Genomic DNA, 17,014 nt, shown 5'->3' on the forward strand with positions numbered 1-17,014 from the left:
AATGTGGACAACCATCAGCTGTAGAATGGACAGGTCATCGAAACTGGATTTCCCGCTTATCGCAAGCGGTTGCCTTATCATTTGGCTGTTTGTGCATGACTCACAGCCAGACCGAAACTTCCATATGTTGTCAACCATGCGTCTACACCTGTACTGGAATTTACATAATGGATGTATACGTGCAGGTTGTAAACGCATGGTTGACAACATGTGGGAGTTTGGGTCTGGCCGTGACACTTGTATGGGGAGGCCAAGTAATAAAATGTTGCTTGCGATAAACAGAAAATCTGGGTTCGAGTACCAGTTTGGCACAAATTTTCATTGTTGTCATTCCATTATACAGTTGATGGTTGTCCATATTCGCAGTAGGGAATACATTAAATGTATTTCATAACAGTTGTAGTCGTCACAGTACCTTTTTGTTTTAACATGTGTGCATGTCCAGAGGAACTTTGCATCATAATTCAGAATAAAAGAACTGCAATATCACAATAATTAAATTTTTCATACGTCAAAACAAATTAATGCCACTTTCATTGCACCAGACACATTGTGTTCATAGTTTCTCTTAACTGAAAATGTTAGATGCTGGTGGCCCTTCCACATCCACATCTACATCTATGTGATTGCTCTGCTATTCACAATAAATTGCTTGGCAGAGGGTTCAGTTAATCACTTTCAAGCTTCCTGTCTACCATTCCACTCTCGAACTGCACGCGGGGAAAACGAGCACTTAAATTTTTCTGTGCGAGCCCTGATTTCTCTTATTTTATCATGATGATCATTTCTCCTTATGTAGATGGGCGCCAACAGAATGTTTTCTCAATCAGAGGAGAAAACTGGTGATTGAAATTTCATGAGAAGATCCCATCACAACAAAAAAGCGTTTTTTAATGATTGCCACTCCTGTTCACGTATCATGTCTGTGGCACTATCTCCCCTACTTCACAATAATACAAAATGAGCTGCCCTTCTTTGTACTTTTCCGATGTCATCCATCAGTCCCATCTGATGCGGATCCCACACCGCACAGCAATATTCCAGAATAGGGCGGACAAGCGTGGTGTAAGCAGTCTCTTTAGTAGACCTGTTGCACCTTCTAAGTGTTCTGCCGGTGGATCACAGTCTTTGTTTGGCTCTACCCACAACATTATGTGATCATTCCAATTTAGGGTATTTGTAATTGTAATCCCTAAGTATTTAGTTGAATTTACAGCGTAGAGGTTTGTGCGACTTATTGCGTAATTGAAATTTAGCAGATTTCGTTTAGTACTCATGTGAATAACTTCACACTTTTCTTTATTCAGGGTCAATTGCCACTTTTCTCACCATACAGATATGTTATCTAAATCATTTTGTAATTCGTTTTGCTCATCTGATGAATTTAGAAGATGGTAAATTACAGCATCATTGCAAATAATCTAAGACGGCTACTCAGATTGTCTCCTGTGTCGTTAATATTGATCAGGAACAATAGAGAGCCTATAACACTTCCTTGGGGAACATTGGATATTTCTTCTGTTTTACAATGATTTTTCATCTATTACTATGAACGTTGAACTTTGACCTTTCTGACAGGAAATCACAAATCCAGTCGCATAACTGAGGCAATATTCCATAAGCATGCAGTTTGGTTAGAAGATGCTTGTGAGGAACAGTGTCAAAAGCCTTCTGCAAATCTAAAAATATTGAATCCATTTGACATTCCCTGTCAATAGCACTCATTACTTCATGAGTATAAAAAGCTGGTTGTGTTTCTCAAGAAGGATATTTTCTGAATCCATGCTGACTATGTGTCAATAAATCGTTTTCTTCGAGGTACTTCATAATGATCAAATACAGTATATGTTCCAAAACCCTACTACTAAACGACATGAGTGATATGGGTCTGTAATTCAACGGATAACTCCTACTTCCCTTTTTAGGTATTGGTGTGACTTGAGCTATTTTCCAGTCTTTAGGTATGGATCTTTCTGTGAGTGAGTGGCTGTATATAATTGCTAAATATGGAGCTATTGTATCAGCATACGCTGAGAGCAACCTGACCAGTATACATTCTGGTCCAGAAGCCTTGCTTTTATTAAGTGATTTAAGCTGCTTTGCGACACCGAGGATATCTATTTCCATGTTTCTCATCTTGGCAGTTGTTCTTGATTGGAATTCAGGAATATTTACTACTTCTTCTTTGGTGAAGGAGTTTCAGAAAATAGTGTTTAATAACTCTGCTTTAGTGGCACTGTCACCAGTGACTTCACTGTTGTCATTACGCAGTGAAGGTATTGATTGCGTCTTGCCACTAGTGTGCTTTATGTATGACCAGAATCTCTTTGAGTTTTCTACCAGATTTCAAGACAGAATTTTGTTGTGGAAATTATTAAAAGCATCTTGCATTGAAGTACATGCTGTATATCGAACTTCTGTAAAACTTTGCCAGTCTTGGAGATTTTGCGTTCTTTTAAATTTGGCATGCTTTTTTTTTTCCCCCAACAGCAATCTGACCCGTTTTGTGTACCATGGGGGATCACTACTGTCACTTATTAATTTATGTGGACTATATCTCTCAATTGGTGTTGATACCATCTTTTTGAACTCATTCCACATCTTTTCTAGGCTTATATAATCAGATCGAAAGGAGTGCAGACTGTGTCTTAAAAAGGTGTTAATAGCATTTTTATCAACTTTTTTAAGTAGTATACTTTGTGTTTCTTTTTGATGGTTGTAGGAGTTACAGTATTCAGCCTAGCAGCAACTGCCTTGTGTTCGCTAATTCCTGTGTTTGTCACGATATTCACTATTTGCCCAGGATATTTGTTGCTAAGAGGTCAAGTATGCTTTCACAACCATTTATGCTTTGAGTGGGCTCATGAAATAATTGTTTAAAATAATTTTCTGAGAAAGCATTCAGTACAATTTTGGATGACATTTTATGCCTGCTTTAAAGGTATAACATTTCCAGCATATCGAGGGTAGATTAAAGTCACCACTGACTATAATTGTATGAGTGGGGTACCTATTTCTAATGATACTCAAGTTTTCTGAGTGAGGTATATATTTGAAATGAGACTCAAGTTTTCTTTGAACTGTTCAGCAACTATATCTTCTGAGTAGGGGGTCAGTAAAACGAACCAACTAATAGTTTAGTCAGACTGTCAAGTATAACCTCTGCCCATACTGTTTTTGCAGGAACTATCTACTTCAATTTCATGAAAAGGCAAACTACTTTGGAGAGCAATAAATACTCCACCACCAATTGTATTTAATCTATCAATTCTGAACACTATTAGACCCTTAGAAAAAATTTCTGTTGAACTTATTTCCAGCTTTAGCCAGCTCTCTGTACATACAACTATTTGAGCTTCAGTGCTTTCTATTAGGGCTTGGAGCTCTGGCTCTTTCTCACCACAGCTACGACAAATTACAACTACAGTACCAATCATTTCTACAACTAACTTGCTGTGTTTTACCTTCCCCCTTTTAGATGGACACCCTCTCTGTTGTTCCCTGAGGCCCTCTAACCTAAAAAAAAATTGACAGTTGCCAAACAGTGGCAAGTGAATAGTAACTACATTTTGTTTTGTTCTGAAGACATTTTCTATTCAAGATTGACACATTTTTTGGATCCTACCTCCTGTGTATGATCACAGTTTTCCATTTAACATTATATCAACAATTAAAAAGTGTAAATTTTACAGCTTTCACAGCTTATTTAAACTAATTTCATAATGACAAGATACAGCAAGCGATTTATGAAGGTGTACAGCTTGTTTATTGCCAGACTATTCTAGAAAATGGAATGGAAGAAGATATTAATAATTCTACAAGGTAACCTTGAACTTGGATGTAGTAACACTGTCAATATTTTTGGACATTTACTGCTCTAATGGACCTCAACAGTTTGGATTTATTTAAGTATTACTTTTCTGAAAATTACAAATTTTATTTTGGATGAAAACAGTGACTTATAAATCCAAATAAGATGTACAGAAGACTTGTGTTTGTTTCATTGAAGAAAGTTAGTGTGGACAATCCAAATTATATGTTAGTCTATTAAAGTACAGAAAAGAATATGTGCAGAACTTTTGACTTTTTGAGTGAATTAAATGAAATAGTTGGTGATGCAATTTATAATTGCAGATGTGCATATACAAAACTAATTTGTTTGTCTTCTCTGCAATCTCAATATTTTATTCACACTGTGTATGCCATTACCAACATTTGAAATGGAGTGAGGTCGTCTCTGTAAAATACACTTATCAGTAACCACTCTTGAATTTCTTATAGAACCATATAATCACTATAGTTGATAGGTTATTTCATGATGCATCATGATTTGTTAAGACATTTTAGACTTTCATTTTTTAGCGGCCAGATTTAAGCCTTTTACTCATTTCAGTAAGAAAATTCTCCTAAAAAAATGTAAAATTAGAAGTAGACTAAATATTTGGACAGTATTTGTCTCCGGGAGGTAAGATTCCAGTACAGTAAATAGACAAACACATGAGGTATAAAAATTATAGTAACCTTCAGAACTGTTGTTCCCTTCCTCGGGGTTGAAAGAGGGGTAGGTTGGGGAACATTAGAACAGAAGGTTAGGTCAGTCAAACCCTTTTTATTTAGCAGCATATATGTCTTTTTCTTCCAAGGTAAGATGTGCCGTGAACAGGTGGTGCTTGTTTAATTTGATTGTGTTACTGCAGGACCATTTGTGATGCGATCAACTTGTCGGTACTGTCATGGTACGAGAATGCATATCAAATTTCCTTGCACAGAGTGTGAAGGGAAGGGAAGTACTGTGCAGAGGAAGAGGATAACAGTTCCTGTGCCTGCAGGTGAGCTTTTGCCATTAAATATCAGTATTATTGTGCATTTGGTTTTACCTCACAGTTCTTATGCAGTCTTATTAATATTATTCTTGTCTGTAATAAAATGTAACTGATAATTCTCTTTCATGGGAGGAAGTTTTGTATTTCTTCACTTCTTTGTGAAAGATTTTATCATTTCTGAGTCCTCTCAATTATCAGTTTTTCTGTTTATTGGCATTTTATCATGTCCGAATCTTAGCAGTTACTGTTTTGCAGCATGGATCACAGAAATGATTTGGTAACATGAGAGAGTTCAAGCACCATGATTAGATTAGATTTACTTTCATTCCAGTTGGTCCGTAGTGAGGAGATCCTCCAGGATGTAGAACATGAAATATTCATATTGTTATTCCTGTTATCACTAATGAAAAATTAATGATTTTGCTGTCTTAAGCAGCTGAATGATTGCTGTACCATACGTTGCATCCTTCAGCAGCTTCTGCTGGCTTGCTTTCCCTTCAGTGCATGAGGAAATATCCTGGCTCATGATAGTCATAAATATTTGTAGCTTTTTTTTCAGCTCTTAATTTCTTTGTATATAATACTAACTGAGTAACCAGTATTGCCGAAGTATGTATTTATTACAATCTTCTGTTGGTTCATGTCCTCCTCCCTCCTGTGTCCATCTGCTCCTCCTCCCACTCTGTCCATCCCTTCCTGCCTTTCTCCCTGTCCATCTGCTTCTCTCCCCTCTCTCTGTCCACCACCACCTGCTCCCCCCCCCCCCCCCCCCAAGTATCCATCTTTGAGCCCACCCCCGATTCATCTCCTCCTCCCCATCTGCTCCAATCTTCACCAAGTTAAGACCCCTACTCCAATCACAGGCTTGTGGTTCTTACTGCCACAGTATTTCTTTTCAGGTAGTAAGTAATATGTGTATCAAGTTTGGCTGAAATTGATCCTCCGGAAGTTTAGGAGGAGCTTTTTACCCCTGGATTTGACAGATTACGCAGATGTCACATATGTTTACCATATTTCACTCATGTGCATACACACATTTCATCCGTATCTGTAGCGAATTTTGGCCTGCAGTTTCATTTTCATGTATCTCGGTCTTTATTGACTTTGCTTTTCCTCAGCAATGTGTCTTACACTTACATAATCAGTGTATAGTTGGATACTGTCTGTGAAATGTGTTGGGAATAGTATTCATAGTGAAGAAATTAAGAAATTAAAATGCAATGCATGATACAGCAGTTTTTCATGCAGCTCAGTGTTTATGACATCATATTTCGTGAACTATTTGTCATACAGTGCCATAATTTTACACGTAAATTCAGTGCTATTTACAAAATGTATCATGGATACAGTTAGTAGTAAATAAGTAACAAATTAAAACATTGTGCCTAATGTGTCAGTTTTACTGCATGAACAGTGAAAGTGTATTAAGTGATAAACTTTTTTCCTTTCATCATTTTATGGGCATTCTTCAGCAAGGAAGAGTCTCATGAAGGTTTGAAATAATGTGTAAATTGTTGCAACTCACTAAGTGTTCTCATTCTGAAATACTGAATGAAACTGGGTATTCACATGTCATGAGTTATCTTTTTCACACCCACACCTTTGATGGGTACATGGTTTATATCTCCACAGCGATTCTTTCTGGACAATAAGTGGTATGTGTAGTATAAGTTTGGTTGAAATCACTCTAGTGATTTAGCAGATGTGGAACATACAAATGTAAATACATTTTTATAATATATATAAACAAAAATTGTTTACGCGAAATGTGCTGTCGTGTTTTCATCCTCACAATCAGTTTTCATAGAAAACAGAAAACTTGAATTTATGGTGTATCAGCTTATGATTAGAACACTAGTGTGGAATCTGAATTTGCAATAACAGTAAACAAGGCTCAAGATCAGAGGGGGGAGGGGTAGATGGACAAAGAAAGGAAGGGAGGATATGGACACAGAGAGGGGGAAGGAGGAGGTGGACAGAGAGGGGGGGGGGGGAGAGAGATTATGACAAATATCCAATTCCCATACATATTTAGCAATTGCTAAGTGTTGCTAGGGTTGATAGTTACTAATGGATAATGAAAATCTGTGAGGTATTAGGCTCTCAGAGGGATTATTTCCATGTGTGAAAACCCCACCAAGCCATTTGTGAGAGCCCTGCCTCACTTATTTTTGACACTTTTAAAAACAGTACTTTGGAACAGTTTAGCTATTGTAAAATATTTTATTTATATTCTTTGTCAAAACATATTATTTCCAAAAACTATTATTGGTTTATTGTAAGAAAATCATGCTACAAGATTCAAATAAACCTTAAAGTTTTGTGAATGTTTCAATCTGAGACAACATTCCCTACTTGGTAATTACTGTTCGGTATTCTCATTGCCCTTCTTCTAATATGCAGCCATAAAATTCAGTACATTACATGGCTACCATTCAAATGTTTCGTGTTATCAACCACATCCTTAGACTTGACTGTAAAGACTATGTGCTGGTGTGCACACAAAAACGGGGAACTGTTAAACCTCATTGTTGAGCCCAGAGATGCTTAACCACGCTCTGTAAAATCTTGCCGAGTTTGTGTTTGTTCTCTTATTGAAAGAGATGCAGCAATGGTGACTTCATACTGCCACTTCGATGTGGGTGACACCACCTTGAAGATTGATATACAGACATTTGTGATGTGACTGTAGTGAAGTTTATTATGGTTTTGTTCATGGGTGGTTGTCAAAGACAGAGCATTACTTGTAGCAGCACGCTTCTGACCATGTAATTCCAATTTAGGTACACTCTGTATATCAGTATTATTTCTCTCTACCAATGTGATAGTCATGTACAGCACATGTTTTATAGTGTGTGTGTGTGTGTGTGTGTGTGTGTGTGTGTGTGTGTGTGTGTGTGTGTGTGTGTGTGTGTGTTGTTTGGGGAAGGGGGGGGGGAATGAGGTCTTCTTGGAGCGCGTACCATTGATTTTAGTCAAATTTGACACACTTCTGTTAGTTGATCTTAATGTGTTCATCATTGTGACAGTATACCGGTTGTTCTAGTAGAAATGTACTATTTTCTGGGAGATGATAATACTGGTATAATGTAAGATTGATATCAATATATTCATGAAAGTTGATATGCTATTGCGTACAAATTGTTTATTCCCCACTTGCTTCCAACTAACAGATATTATGGCACTTGCTTAACAATAGTAACCCTTGTTTTGCTATAGGCGATGTCATTATCATGCAGCTGGTAGAAGTATGTTTTGTAGTAGAAACATGATGAATTATTTTGGATTGTGGTAGGAGGGAACTTGTGGGCTACTGGACTAATTACACTTAATGACGCTGGGGCACAGATCGTACAGAGTTTTGCAAAGTTGATGCTGTAAATGTGCCAGTTGTTTGCGGCTTCTGGTAATGCACTCAAATTTCGTCATAACGCTACTGTCAGCACTTGATGAATTATTATGCTTTCTATATTGTATGGATAAGTTCAGGTGAACACTGCATGTGAAGATGGGCAGTATCATTTCATTGTCAGTATGTGCAATATCTGCATACAAAGCACTAAGCACAAATTTTGCCATTGGGTACAAACTGGTTATTTGATTCCAGTGACACATTTTGGGGATGAAACTATTAAGAAAACTGTAATTGTCATTTCTGGTTTTCCAGAAAATAATGTTGTAGATACACATTTTAATTTGTCTTTTTCCATCACCATGTAAAAGGACTTAAGATAATTAAAAGCTGCTGGTCTCATTATTTTGGATGAATCAGTATAAGTGTAATACTTGTTTCCTTTATAAAAAGAAGAAAAAAACACTTTGTTCCTCAAGGGAATGTTACAGTGATCTTTGAGATTCAACACGTTGGTTTCTGAAAGTTGAAAATATGTTTTAGGAAACTGGGAACTTTTCTCAAGAAATTTGGTATTTGATAATATCCATTTTACCAAAGAAATGCGCAAATATTGCTCACTTGAGTTCAGACAAATAAGTAGCATTGTATGTTTTTTATATTCCAGCAGATAAATTTCAAGCAGTGCCAGTCAGTTTTTAATATGTTACTTGTCACACTTCTGGCAGTCTCATAATACTGTGTTAATGCCTTAGCAGAGTCCTAGAATTCTCAGCCTCAGTGGCAACTATTTGTTTAGTAACTTCAATTCTACATTAGGGAAGTCTGACATTCTGACATTTATTAGGTCTGCTTAGATTTTAGTTTATTATTACAACAGATTGCTTAATGAGTACATAGTTTGCAAATTAAAAACTGATGTATTTAAATGATAGAGCGAAGTGAAATTACCAAATCTGTGAACTAAATAATGTGTTTGTGAAGAACTAACAAACCCATTTGATGTTATTTTAGTACTTATATAAGCCCAAAGGCAGTGTTGGAGGTACAAAATATTTTTGCTGTCTACAGTGAGAAGTACAATGGAAAAAGAAGCTCATTCTGTTTGTTGCTTAAAAAAGGGGAACTAGTACATAAGCAATTCACAAAGATCATTGGTCTTGAATGAAAACCTCCTGAACACTTTTTAACACTTCCATCATCTTGACAGCCAGTTCTAAGAGTTGATGTATTTGACTAGTCAACATAAATTAATTTTCAGTCTACATAAAGGATTGAGGAATATCGTTTATAGAAATTAAGTGAAAATAAAAGTTGAAATGTGATGATTTATACCTTTGTTTCACTGTCGTCAGTTAATACAATTGTATTTGGGAAGTATGGAATGTGAAACTTCACCTTCTAACGTTTTCGGACGACAAGAAACAGTGTGGTATTGGGTTGCAAGGCACACACGTGTCTCAATTCAGTTGTTGTGTGTAGCCGATCCTCTTCTCTGTGTAGTCATCTACGTCGATCTCCCACAAGCTGCTTCTTCAAAGACTATAGTGGGTTAACGGAATTTATTAAAATACTTCTCTATCCTTGAAATAATTTTGGTACTCGTATAATACTTTTCAGTTCCATCACTTTATATTTTCAACTTTCGCAGATAATAACTTCTGCAAGCTATTTTATTCCTTACACGTTAGACTCGTTTACACATATTCATACATGTGTCTTGTTTCCTTCATAGCCAGTACACAAAATAATTTAAAAGTCTCTGGTCTCAAGCAAGTCCAATACATGAATGTGCATAGCACTCTATATTCAGCTGTTCAATAGTCTTTTTTACAATCACCACAGACACTAACACATCAAAGAATATGACAAAATTATTCTTTGAGTTCTCCTCACGTCTTCTGTGGCGCTGGAGGCAAACACTTGTCATTGTCAGTGACTCGCCCCTTTTACAGTCTTGTAATAACAAACTTCCGACCTGCACGTAGAAACGGGTTGATCGGTAGAAACGTTCTCACTCTCCTACACTCATACTTAAAATAACGGGTGTTTGAGACCGTTGAAGGCCAGGTGTTTCTAGAATTTACACCGAAATTCTTGAGGCACTACAACATCTCCATTTAGATTGAGGCTTTCTGTGATTTCCCAAAGTGGTTGGAATGGTATCTTTGATCAGGTTAAGCCAATACCATTCCCATCTTTGTCATCTGTGCACATGCTCCATCTCTTATGACTGCATGTTTGATGTGACATTAAACTCTAATCCTCCCATTCAGCATCAGTAGCTCGTAAATGTCACCAATTCTTGTCTAATATTGTTAACGGTGACAAAAATAAGATGCTTTTGGCAACATGAAGAAATGAGTGGAAGTTGGGGTGTGAAGTGTGTTTAAATGGCTGATGATAAAAACGTTGCCTTTAGTATCAATATTTGACTGTGAATCTAGGTCTGACACAATTTTAACCTGGCTGTAAGTTTCATAGCAGTTAACACTGGATTGTGCTTTAGCTTGTTTTGATAGTCATCTACATCTACATGATTACTCTGCAATTCAGATTTATGTGCTTGGCAGAGGGTTCATTGAACCACAAACATACTATCTATCTACAATTCCACTCCCGAACAGCGTGCGGGAAAAGCGAACACCTAAACCTTTCTGTTCGAGCTGTGATTTCTCTTATTTTATTTTGATGATCATTCCTACCTATGTAGGTTGGGCTCAACAAAATTTTTTCGCATTTGGAAGAGGAAGTTGGTGACTGAAATTTTGTAAATAGATCTCGCCGCGACTAAAAATGTCTTTGCTTTAATGACTTCCATCCCAACTCGCGTATCATATCTGCCACACTCTCTCCCCTATTACGTGATAATACAAACAGAGCTGCCCTTTTTTTGCACCCTTTCGATGTCCTTCGTCAATCCCACCTGGTAAGGATCCCACACCGCGCAGCAGTATTCTAACAGAGGACGAACGAGTGTAGTGTAAGCTGTCTGTTTAGAGGATTTGTTGCATCTTCTAAGTGTCCTGCCAATGAAACACAACCTTTGTCTTGCCTTCCACACAATATTTTCTCTGTGGTCTTTCCAACTGAAGTTGTTCGTAATTTTAACACCCAGGTACTTAGTTGAATTGACAGCCTTGACAATTGTACTAGTAATCAAATTCCAATGGATTTCTTTTGGAACTCGTGTGGATCACCTCACACTATTCGTTATTTAACGTCAACTGCCACACCATACAACAATCTTTTCTAAATCGCTTTGCAACTGATATTGGTCTTCGGATGACCTTACTAGACGGTAAATTACAGCATCATCTGCGAACAACCTAAGGAACTGCTCAAATTGTCACCCAGGTCACTTATATAGATCAGGAACAGCAGAGGTCCCAGGATGCTTCCCTGGGGAACACCTGATATCACTTCAGTTTTATTCAATGATTTGCCGTCTATTACTACGAACTGTGACCTTCCTGACAGGAAATCACGAATCCAGTAGCACAACTGAGATGATACCCCTTAGGCTCACAGCTTGATTAGAAGTCGCTTGTGAGGAATGGTGTCAAAAGCTTTCCGGAAATCTAGAAATACCGAATCAACTTGAGATCCCCTGTCAATAGCGGCCATTACTTCGTCAGTGTTTAGTAGTAACTATTTAGCAGCATGACATCAGTTGCCACTTCCCATTCAGCGGACATAATCAAACGCTTAAAAAAAGAAAGGAATAGCAGCATCAGCATTCCATTAAACTTATTTATGTACCTACTGTATATATAAATAATTTTATTGCTGATTTAATACAAGTGTGCACTGCCACATCAGTATTGTTTCAGATTATTAATTTAGACAAACAAAAAGCTCAAGATTTTCACCAGTTTCTTGTGAAATCTGTATATTATTATTTATTGCTACATTCCCTTACGATTTTGCGGTCTTGAAGCTTTTCTGTTAGACTGTCAGGTCTAATTGTCCATCATCATTTTAATTATCATTTTACTGTTGATATTAAATTCTTCAGCTAATTGTGTACTGTTTCATTCACAAGATTTTACTGTGCAGTTATTAGTATTCAGTATTTGATTTAATTTAGTAGTATGACTTATTGCATGGTGCAAGCTCTTCTTGTTGAAGCAGATGAAGCTCACCACACTTATTTCCTTAAGTTCAACAGGATTTCATGCACACTTCTGTATACAACAGGTTTTCTTGTCCCATAATAATAAATTTAACAAAATCAGTGACATTGATATACATCCTTACAGTTCAAGATGTGCAACAGAACTCTACTGAATTTCACAATGAATATCAATCTTAAACAATGTAATGAAGAAAAGGTCTTCTTTCTCAGTTTATTCCAAGTGTGTTCTTCAGAGTCCCTCATTAATATGTCTGGTAATGACTGACAGTCACAAATTGGCACATACTGCGAGAAATTTTAAGGCTCTCTCTTTTAACTCTATTCAGGCACGTTATACTGTGTAAGTAACCACATGTTGAAAAAATCAGTTTCAAGAAATATTGTCTAAGTTGGCAAATATGAGGACACTTTGATAATCCTCTTAATTTATGTTACACAAATTTGACTTAGCCTATATCATTTAGATCTTATGTCCCCTCAGATTAGGTTTGTATTATGTAGTATAGGCTAATGCAGTGATGTAATGGTGGGTGACACCTAGTGTCCGCGTATAGCCAACTCCTCTCAGATAGCACCAGGGAGACTTTTAAGCTTAACATTCCATTTTGGACAGACCAATATCAACAGTATGACATGCTTCATCCCATGGAATAGTACGGAGCTGGTTGGAATTTAACACTCAGTGGCTCAGAGTATGGTGGTCAGAATTCTTATGTCGCCATAATTCCCTTCCTTGCTGTTTAGATTGTGGTTGCTATGGATTTGAGAGAAATATTTAACAGTTTTTCACTGTAAATGTTAGCGTTTAACATATTTAATTTCAGGTAATATATATTGCTTTGTGTTTTTGCGGTACATATGTTTCATGGAGGTTAATAATAATGTCAGTGCTGTTTGGTAACTTTTTTAAAAAATACTCTGCTAGAGGTGTAACAGGAGTTAAAGAACAGCTGTTTCTAAGTAACCAATGATTTTCAGACAGATGACAAATTTCGTAGCACAGAATTTATTATAATGTCTCATGTCCCAAAATAACAATCACCTCAGACTGTCTTGTACATTCAAGATTTAAAAGTTTTTGATTTCACCCCTTAACACATGTTATTTCTTTTATCACCTTCTGTTGATTACCTCAGACTATCCTCATATTGCCATGGGTAGCAGTAAACTTGCATTGCTCTTATTTTTAATTTTAGAGTGTGATTGTGCCTGCCTCTTGTTCCACAATTTTTTATATAAGATTTTATACACACTGATTTGTGTTGCTTGATTCATGCTCATGTTGCATTTCAGTGTATAAGAATGTGGTAATTGTGACTAAACCACATGTCATTATGGGATGTGTCTTATGTTTTAGGTGTTGAACATGGACAAACAGTACGAATGAATGTAGGTAACAAGGAATTATTTATAACATTTAGGGTTGAAAAATCTGATTATTTTCGAAGAGATGGTGCTGATGTCCATACAGATGCTACTATTTCCTTGGCACAAGCTGTACTTGGTGGTACTGTGCGTGTACAGGGTGTGTATGAAGATCACACTATTCAGGTGAGCTAATTTAATTTTCAAGTTTCGAACAACTTTGTCATCTGTGGTGGTGGCAGCGGCGGCGGCGGCGGTGGTGGTGGGTGGTGGTTTTACACTGAGGTGACAAACATCATGGGAGAGCGTTATGCACATATACAGATGGTGGTAGTCTCACATACACAAGGTATAAAAGGGCAGTGTATTGGTGTTTACTCAGGTGATTCATTTGAAAATGTTTCTGAGTTGATTACGGCTGTGTAGTGGGAATTGATGGACTTTTAATGTGGAATGGTAGTTGGAGCTAGACAAATGGTACAGTCCATTTCAGAAACCATTAGGGAATCCAATATTCTGCGATCCACAGTGTCAGGAGTGAGCCAAGAATTCCAAATTTCAGGCATTACCTGTCACGACAGACAACACAGTGGCTGACGGGCCTCACTCAACACCTGAGAGCCGCGATGTTTGCTTAGGGTTGTCAATGCTAATAGACAAGCAACAATGCATAAAATAACACAAGAAATCAATGTGGAATATACAGTGAACACACATGTTACGACAGTGTAACAAAATTTGTGTTAATGGGCTATGGGAGCAGACAATCCATGCGAGTGCCTTTGCTAATAGCAAATCACCTGCATTGTATCTCCTGGGCATGTGACCATATCAGTTGGGCAGCAGATGATTGAAAAACCATGGTCTGGTCAGACAAATCCCAGTTCCAGTTGGTGGAGCTGATGGTAGGGTTAGAGTGTGGTGTAGATCTCACAAAGCCATGGACCCAAGTTGTAAACAAGGCTCTGTGCAAACTGGTGGTGGCTCCGTAATGGTGTGTGTCTTGTTTACATTGAATGAACTGGGTCTTCTGGTCCAACTGAACCTATCATTGACTGGAAATGGTTATGTCTCGCTAGTTGGAGACTGTTGGAAGCTATTCATGGACTTCATTATTATGGCTGACAGTGCCCCATGTCACTGGGCCACAGTTGTTCATGATTGCTTTGAAGAACATTCTGCATAATTTAGGTGAATGATTTAGCCACGCAGATCACTGGACATAATTCCCATTGAACATTTATGGAGCATAATCGAGAGGTCAATTTGTGCACAAAATGCTGCACCGTCCATAGTTTCACATTTATGGATGGCTGTAGAGGCAGCGTGGCTCAATATTTCTGTGAGGTATTTCCAATGACTTGTTGATTCCATGCCGTGTCAAGTTGCTGCACTACGCCAGGCTAAAGGAGGTCTGACATGATAATAGGAGGTGTCCTGTGATGTTTGTCACCTCACTGTATACCTTCCATTTGCCTCTTTTCGTGCTTCCTCTTGCCCTTTCCACCCCTCCTTTCTTTTTAATTTCATTACAGTCACAACCATGTCTTCTGCTGAAGTCTTTTCCTTGTCCGTTTATTTGTATTACTGTACTATCTCCACCATGGACCTTGCCGTTGGTGGAGAGGCTTGCGTGCCTCAGCGATACAGATAGCCATACCATAGGTGCAGCCACAACGGAGGGGTATCTGTTGAGAAGCCAGACAAACGTGTGGTTCCTGAAGAGGGGCAGCAGCCTTTTCAGTAGTTGCAGGGCCAACAGTCTGAATGATTGACTGATCTGGCCTTGTAACGCTAACCAAAACGGCCTTGCTGTGCTGGTACTGTGAAAGATTGAAAGCAAAGGGAACCTACAGTCATAATTTCTTTCCCGAGGGCATGCAGCTTTACTGTATGGTTAATGATGATGGCGTCCTCTTGGGTAAAATATTCCGGAGGTAAAAATAGTCTCCCATTCGGATCTCCGGCGGGGGCTACTCAAGAGGACGTCGTTCCCAGGAGAAAGAAAACTGGCATTCTACGGATCGGAGACTGGAATGTCAGATCCCTTAATCGGACAGGTAGGTTAGAAATGTATAGGTTGAAGTTAGATATAGTGGGAATTAGTGAAGTTCGGTGGCAGGAGGAACAAGACTTTTGGTCAGGTGAATACAGGGTTTATAAATTCAAAGTCAAATAGGGGAGATGCAGGAGTTTTAATAATGAATAAAAAAATAGAAATGCGGGTAAGCTACTACAAACAGCATAGTGAACGCATTATTGTGGCCAAGATAGACACGAAGTTCACGCCTACTACAATAGTACAAGTTTATATGCCAACTAGCTCTGCAGATGATGAAGAAATTAAGAAAAATGTATGATGAAATAAAAGAAATTAATCACATAGTGAAGAGAGAGAAAAATTTAAGTAATGGGTGACTGGAATTCGGTAGTAGGAAAAGGGAGAGAAGGAAACATAGTAGGTGAATATGGATTGGGGCTAAGAAATTAAAGAGGAAGCCGCCTGGTAGAATTTTGCACAGAGCACAACTTAATCACAGCTAACACTTGGTTCAAGAATCATGAAAGAAGGTTGTATACATGGAAGAAGCCTGGAGATACTAAAAAATATCAGATAGATTATATAATGGTAAGACAGAGATTTAGGAACCAGGTTTTAAATTGTTAGACATTTCCAGGGGCAGATGTGGACTCTGACCACAATCTATTGGTTATGAACTGTAGATTAAAACTGAAGAAACTGCTAAAAGGTGGGAATTTAAGGAGATGGGACCTGGATAAACTGACTAAACCAGAGGTTGTACAGAGTTTCAGGGAGAGCATAAGGGAACAATTGACAGGAGTGGGGGAAAGAAATACAGTAGAAGATGAATGGGTAGCTTTGAGGGATGAAGTAGTGAAGGCAGCAGAGGATCAAGTAGGTAAAAAGACGAGGGCTAGTACAAAACCTTGGGTAACAGAAGAATTATTGAATTTAATTGATGAAAGGAGAAAATATAAAAATGCAGTAAATGAAGCAGACACAAAAGAATACAAACGTCTCAAAAATGAGATTGAGAGGAAGTGCAAAATGGCTAAGCAGGGATGGCTAGAGGATAAATGGAAGGATGTAGAGGCTTATCTCACGAGGATTAAGATGTATACTGCCTACAGGAAAATTAAAGAGATCTTTGGAGAAAAGAGAACCACTTGTATGAATGTCAAGATCTCAGATGGAACCCAGTTCTGAGCAAAGAAGGGAAAGCTGCATGCCCTTGGAAAAAATTACGGCCCTTAGTTTCCCCTTGCTTTCAGCCGTTCGCAGTACCATCACAGCAAGGCCGTTTTGGTTAGTGT

General features: G+C 37.9%; 1 protein-coding gene across 2 annotated transcripts in view; it reads left to right on the forward strand.

Moving 5' to 3' along the window:
- The window catches only part of LOC126354352 (protein tumorous imaginal discs, mitochondrial-like), an 84,162-nt gene that overhangs the window by 49,746 nt on the left and 17,402 nt on the right, over positions 1-17,014 (forward strand). For both annotated transcript variants that reach the window (XM_050003926.1, XM_050003927.1), the window contains exons 5-6: positions 4,698-4,829; positions 13,671-13,864. In XM_050003926.1, the coding sequence (XP_049859883.1) occupies positions 4,698-4,829; positions 13,671-13,864 (326 nt within the window). The remainder of the gene's footprint in view (positions 1-4,697; positions 4,830-13,670; positions 13,865-17,014) is intronic.

Source organism: Schistocerca gregaria, chromosome 3 (assembly GCF_023897955.1).
Source record: "Schistocerca gregaria isolate iqSchGreg1 chromosome 3, iqSchGreg1.2, whole genome shotgun sequence".
Classification (NCBI taxonomy): domain Eukaryota; kingdom Metazoa; phylum Arthropoda; class Insecta; order Orthoptera; family Acrididae; genus Schistocerca; species Schistocerca gregaria.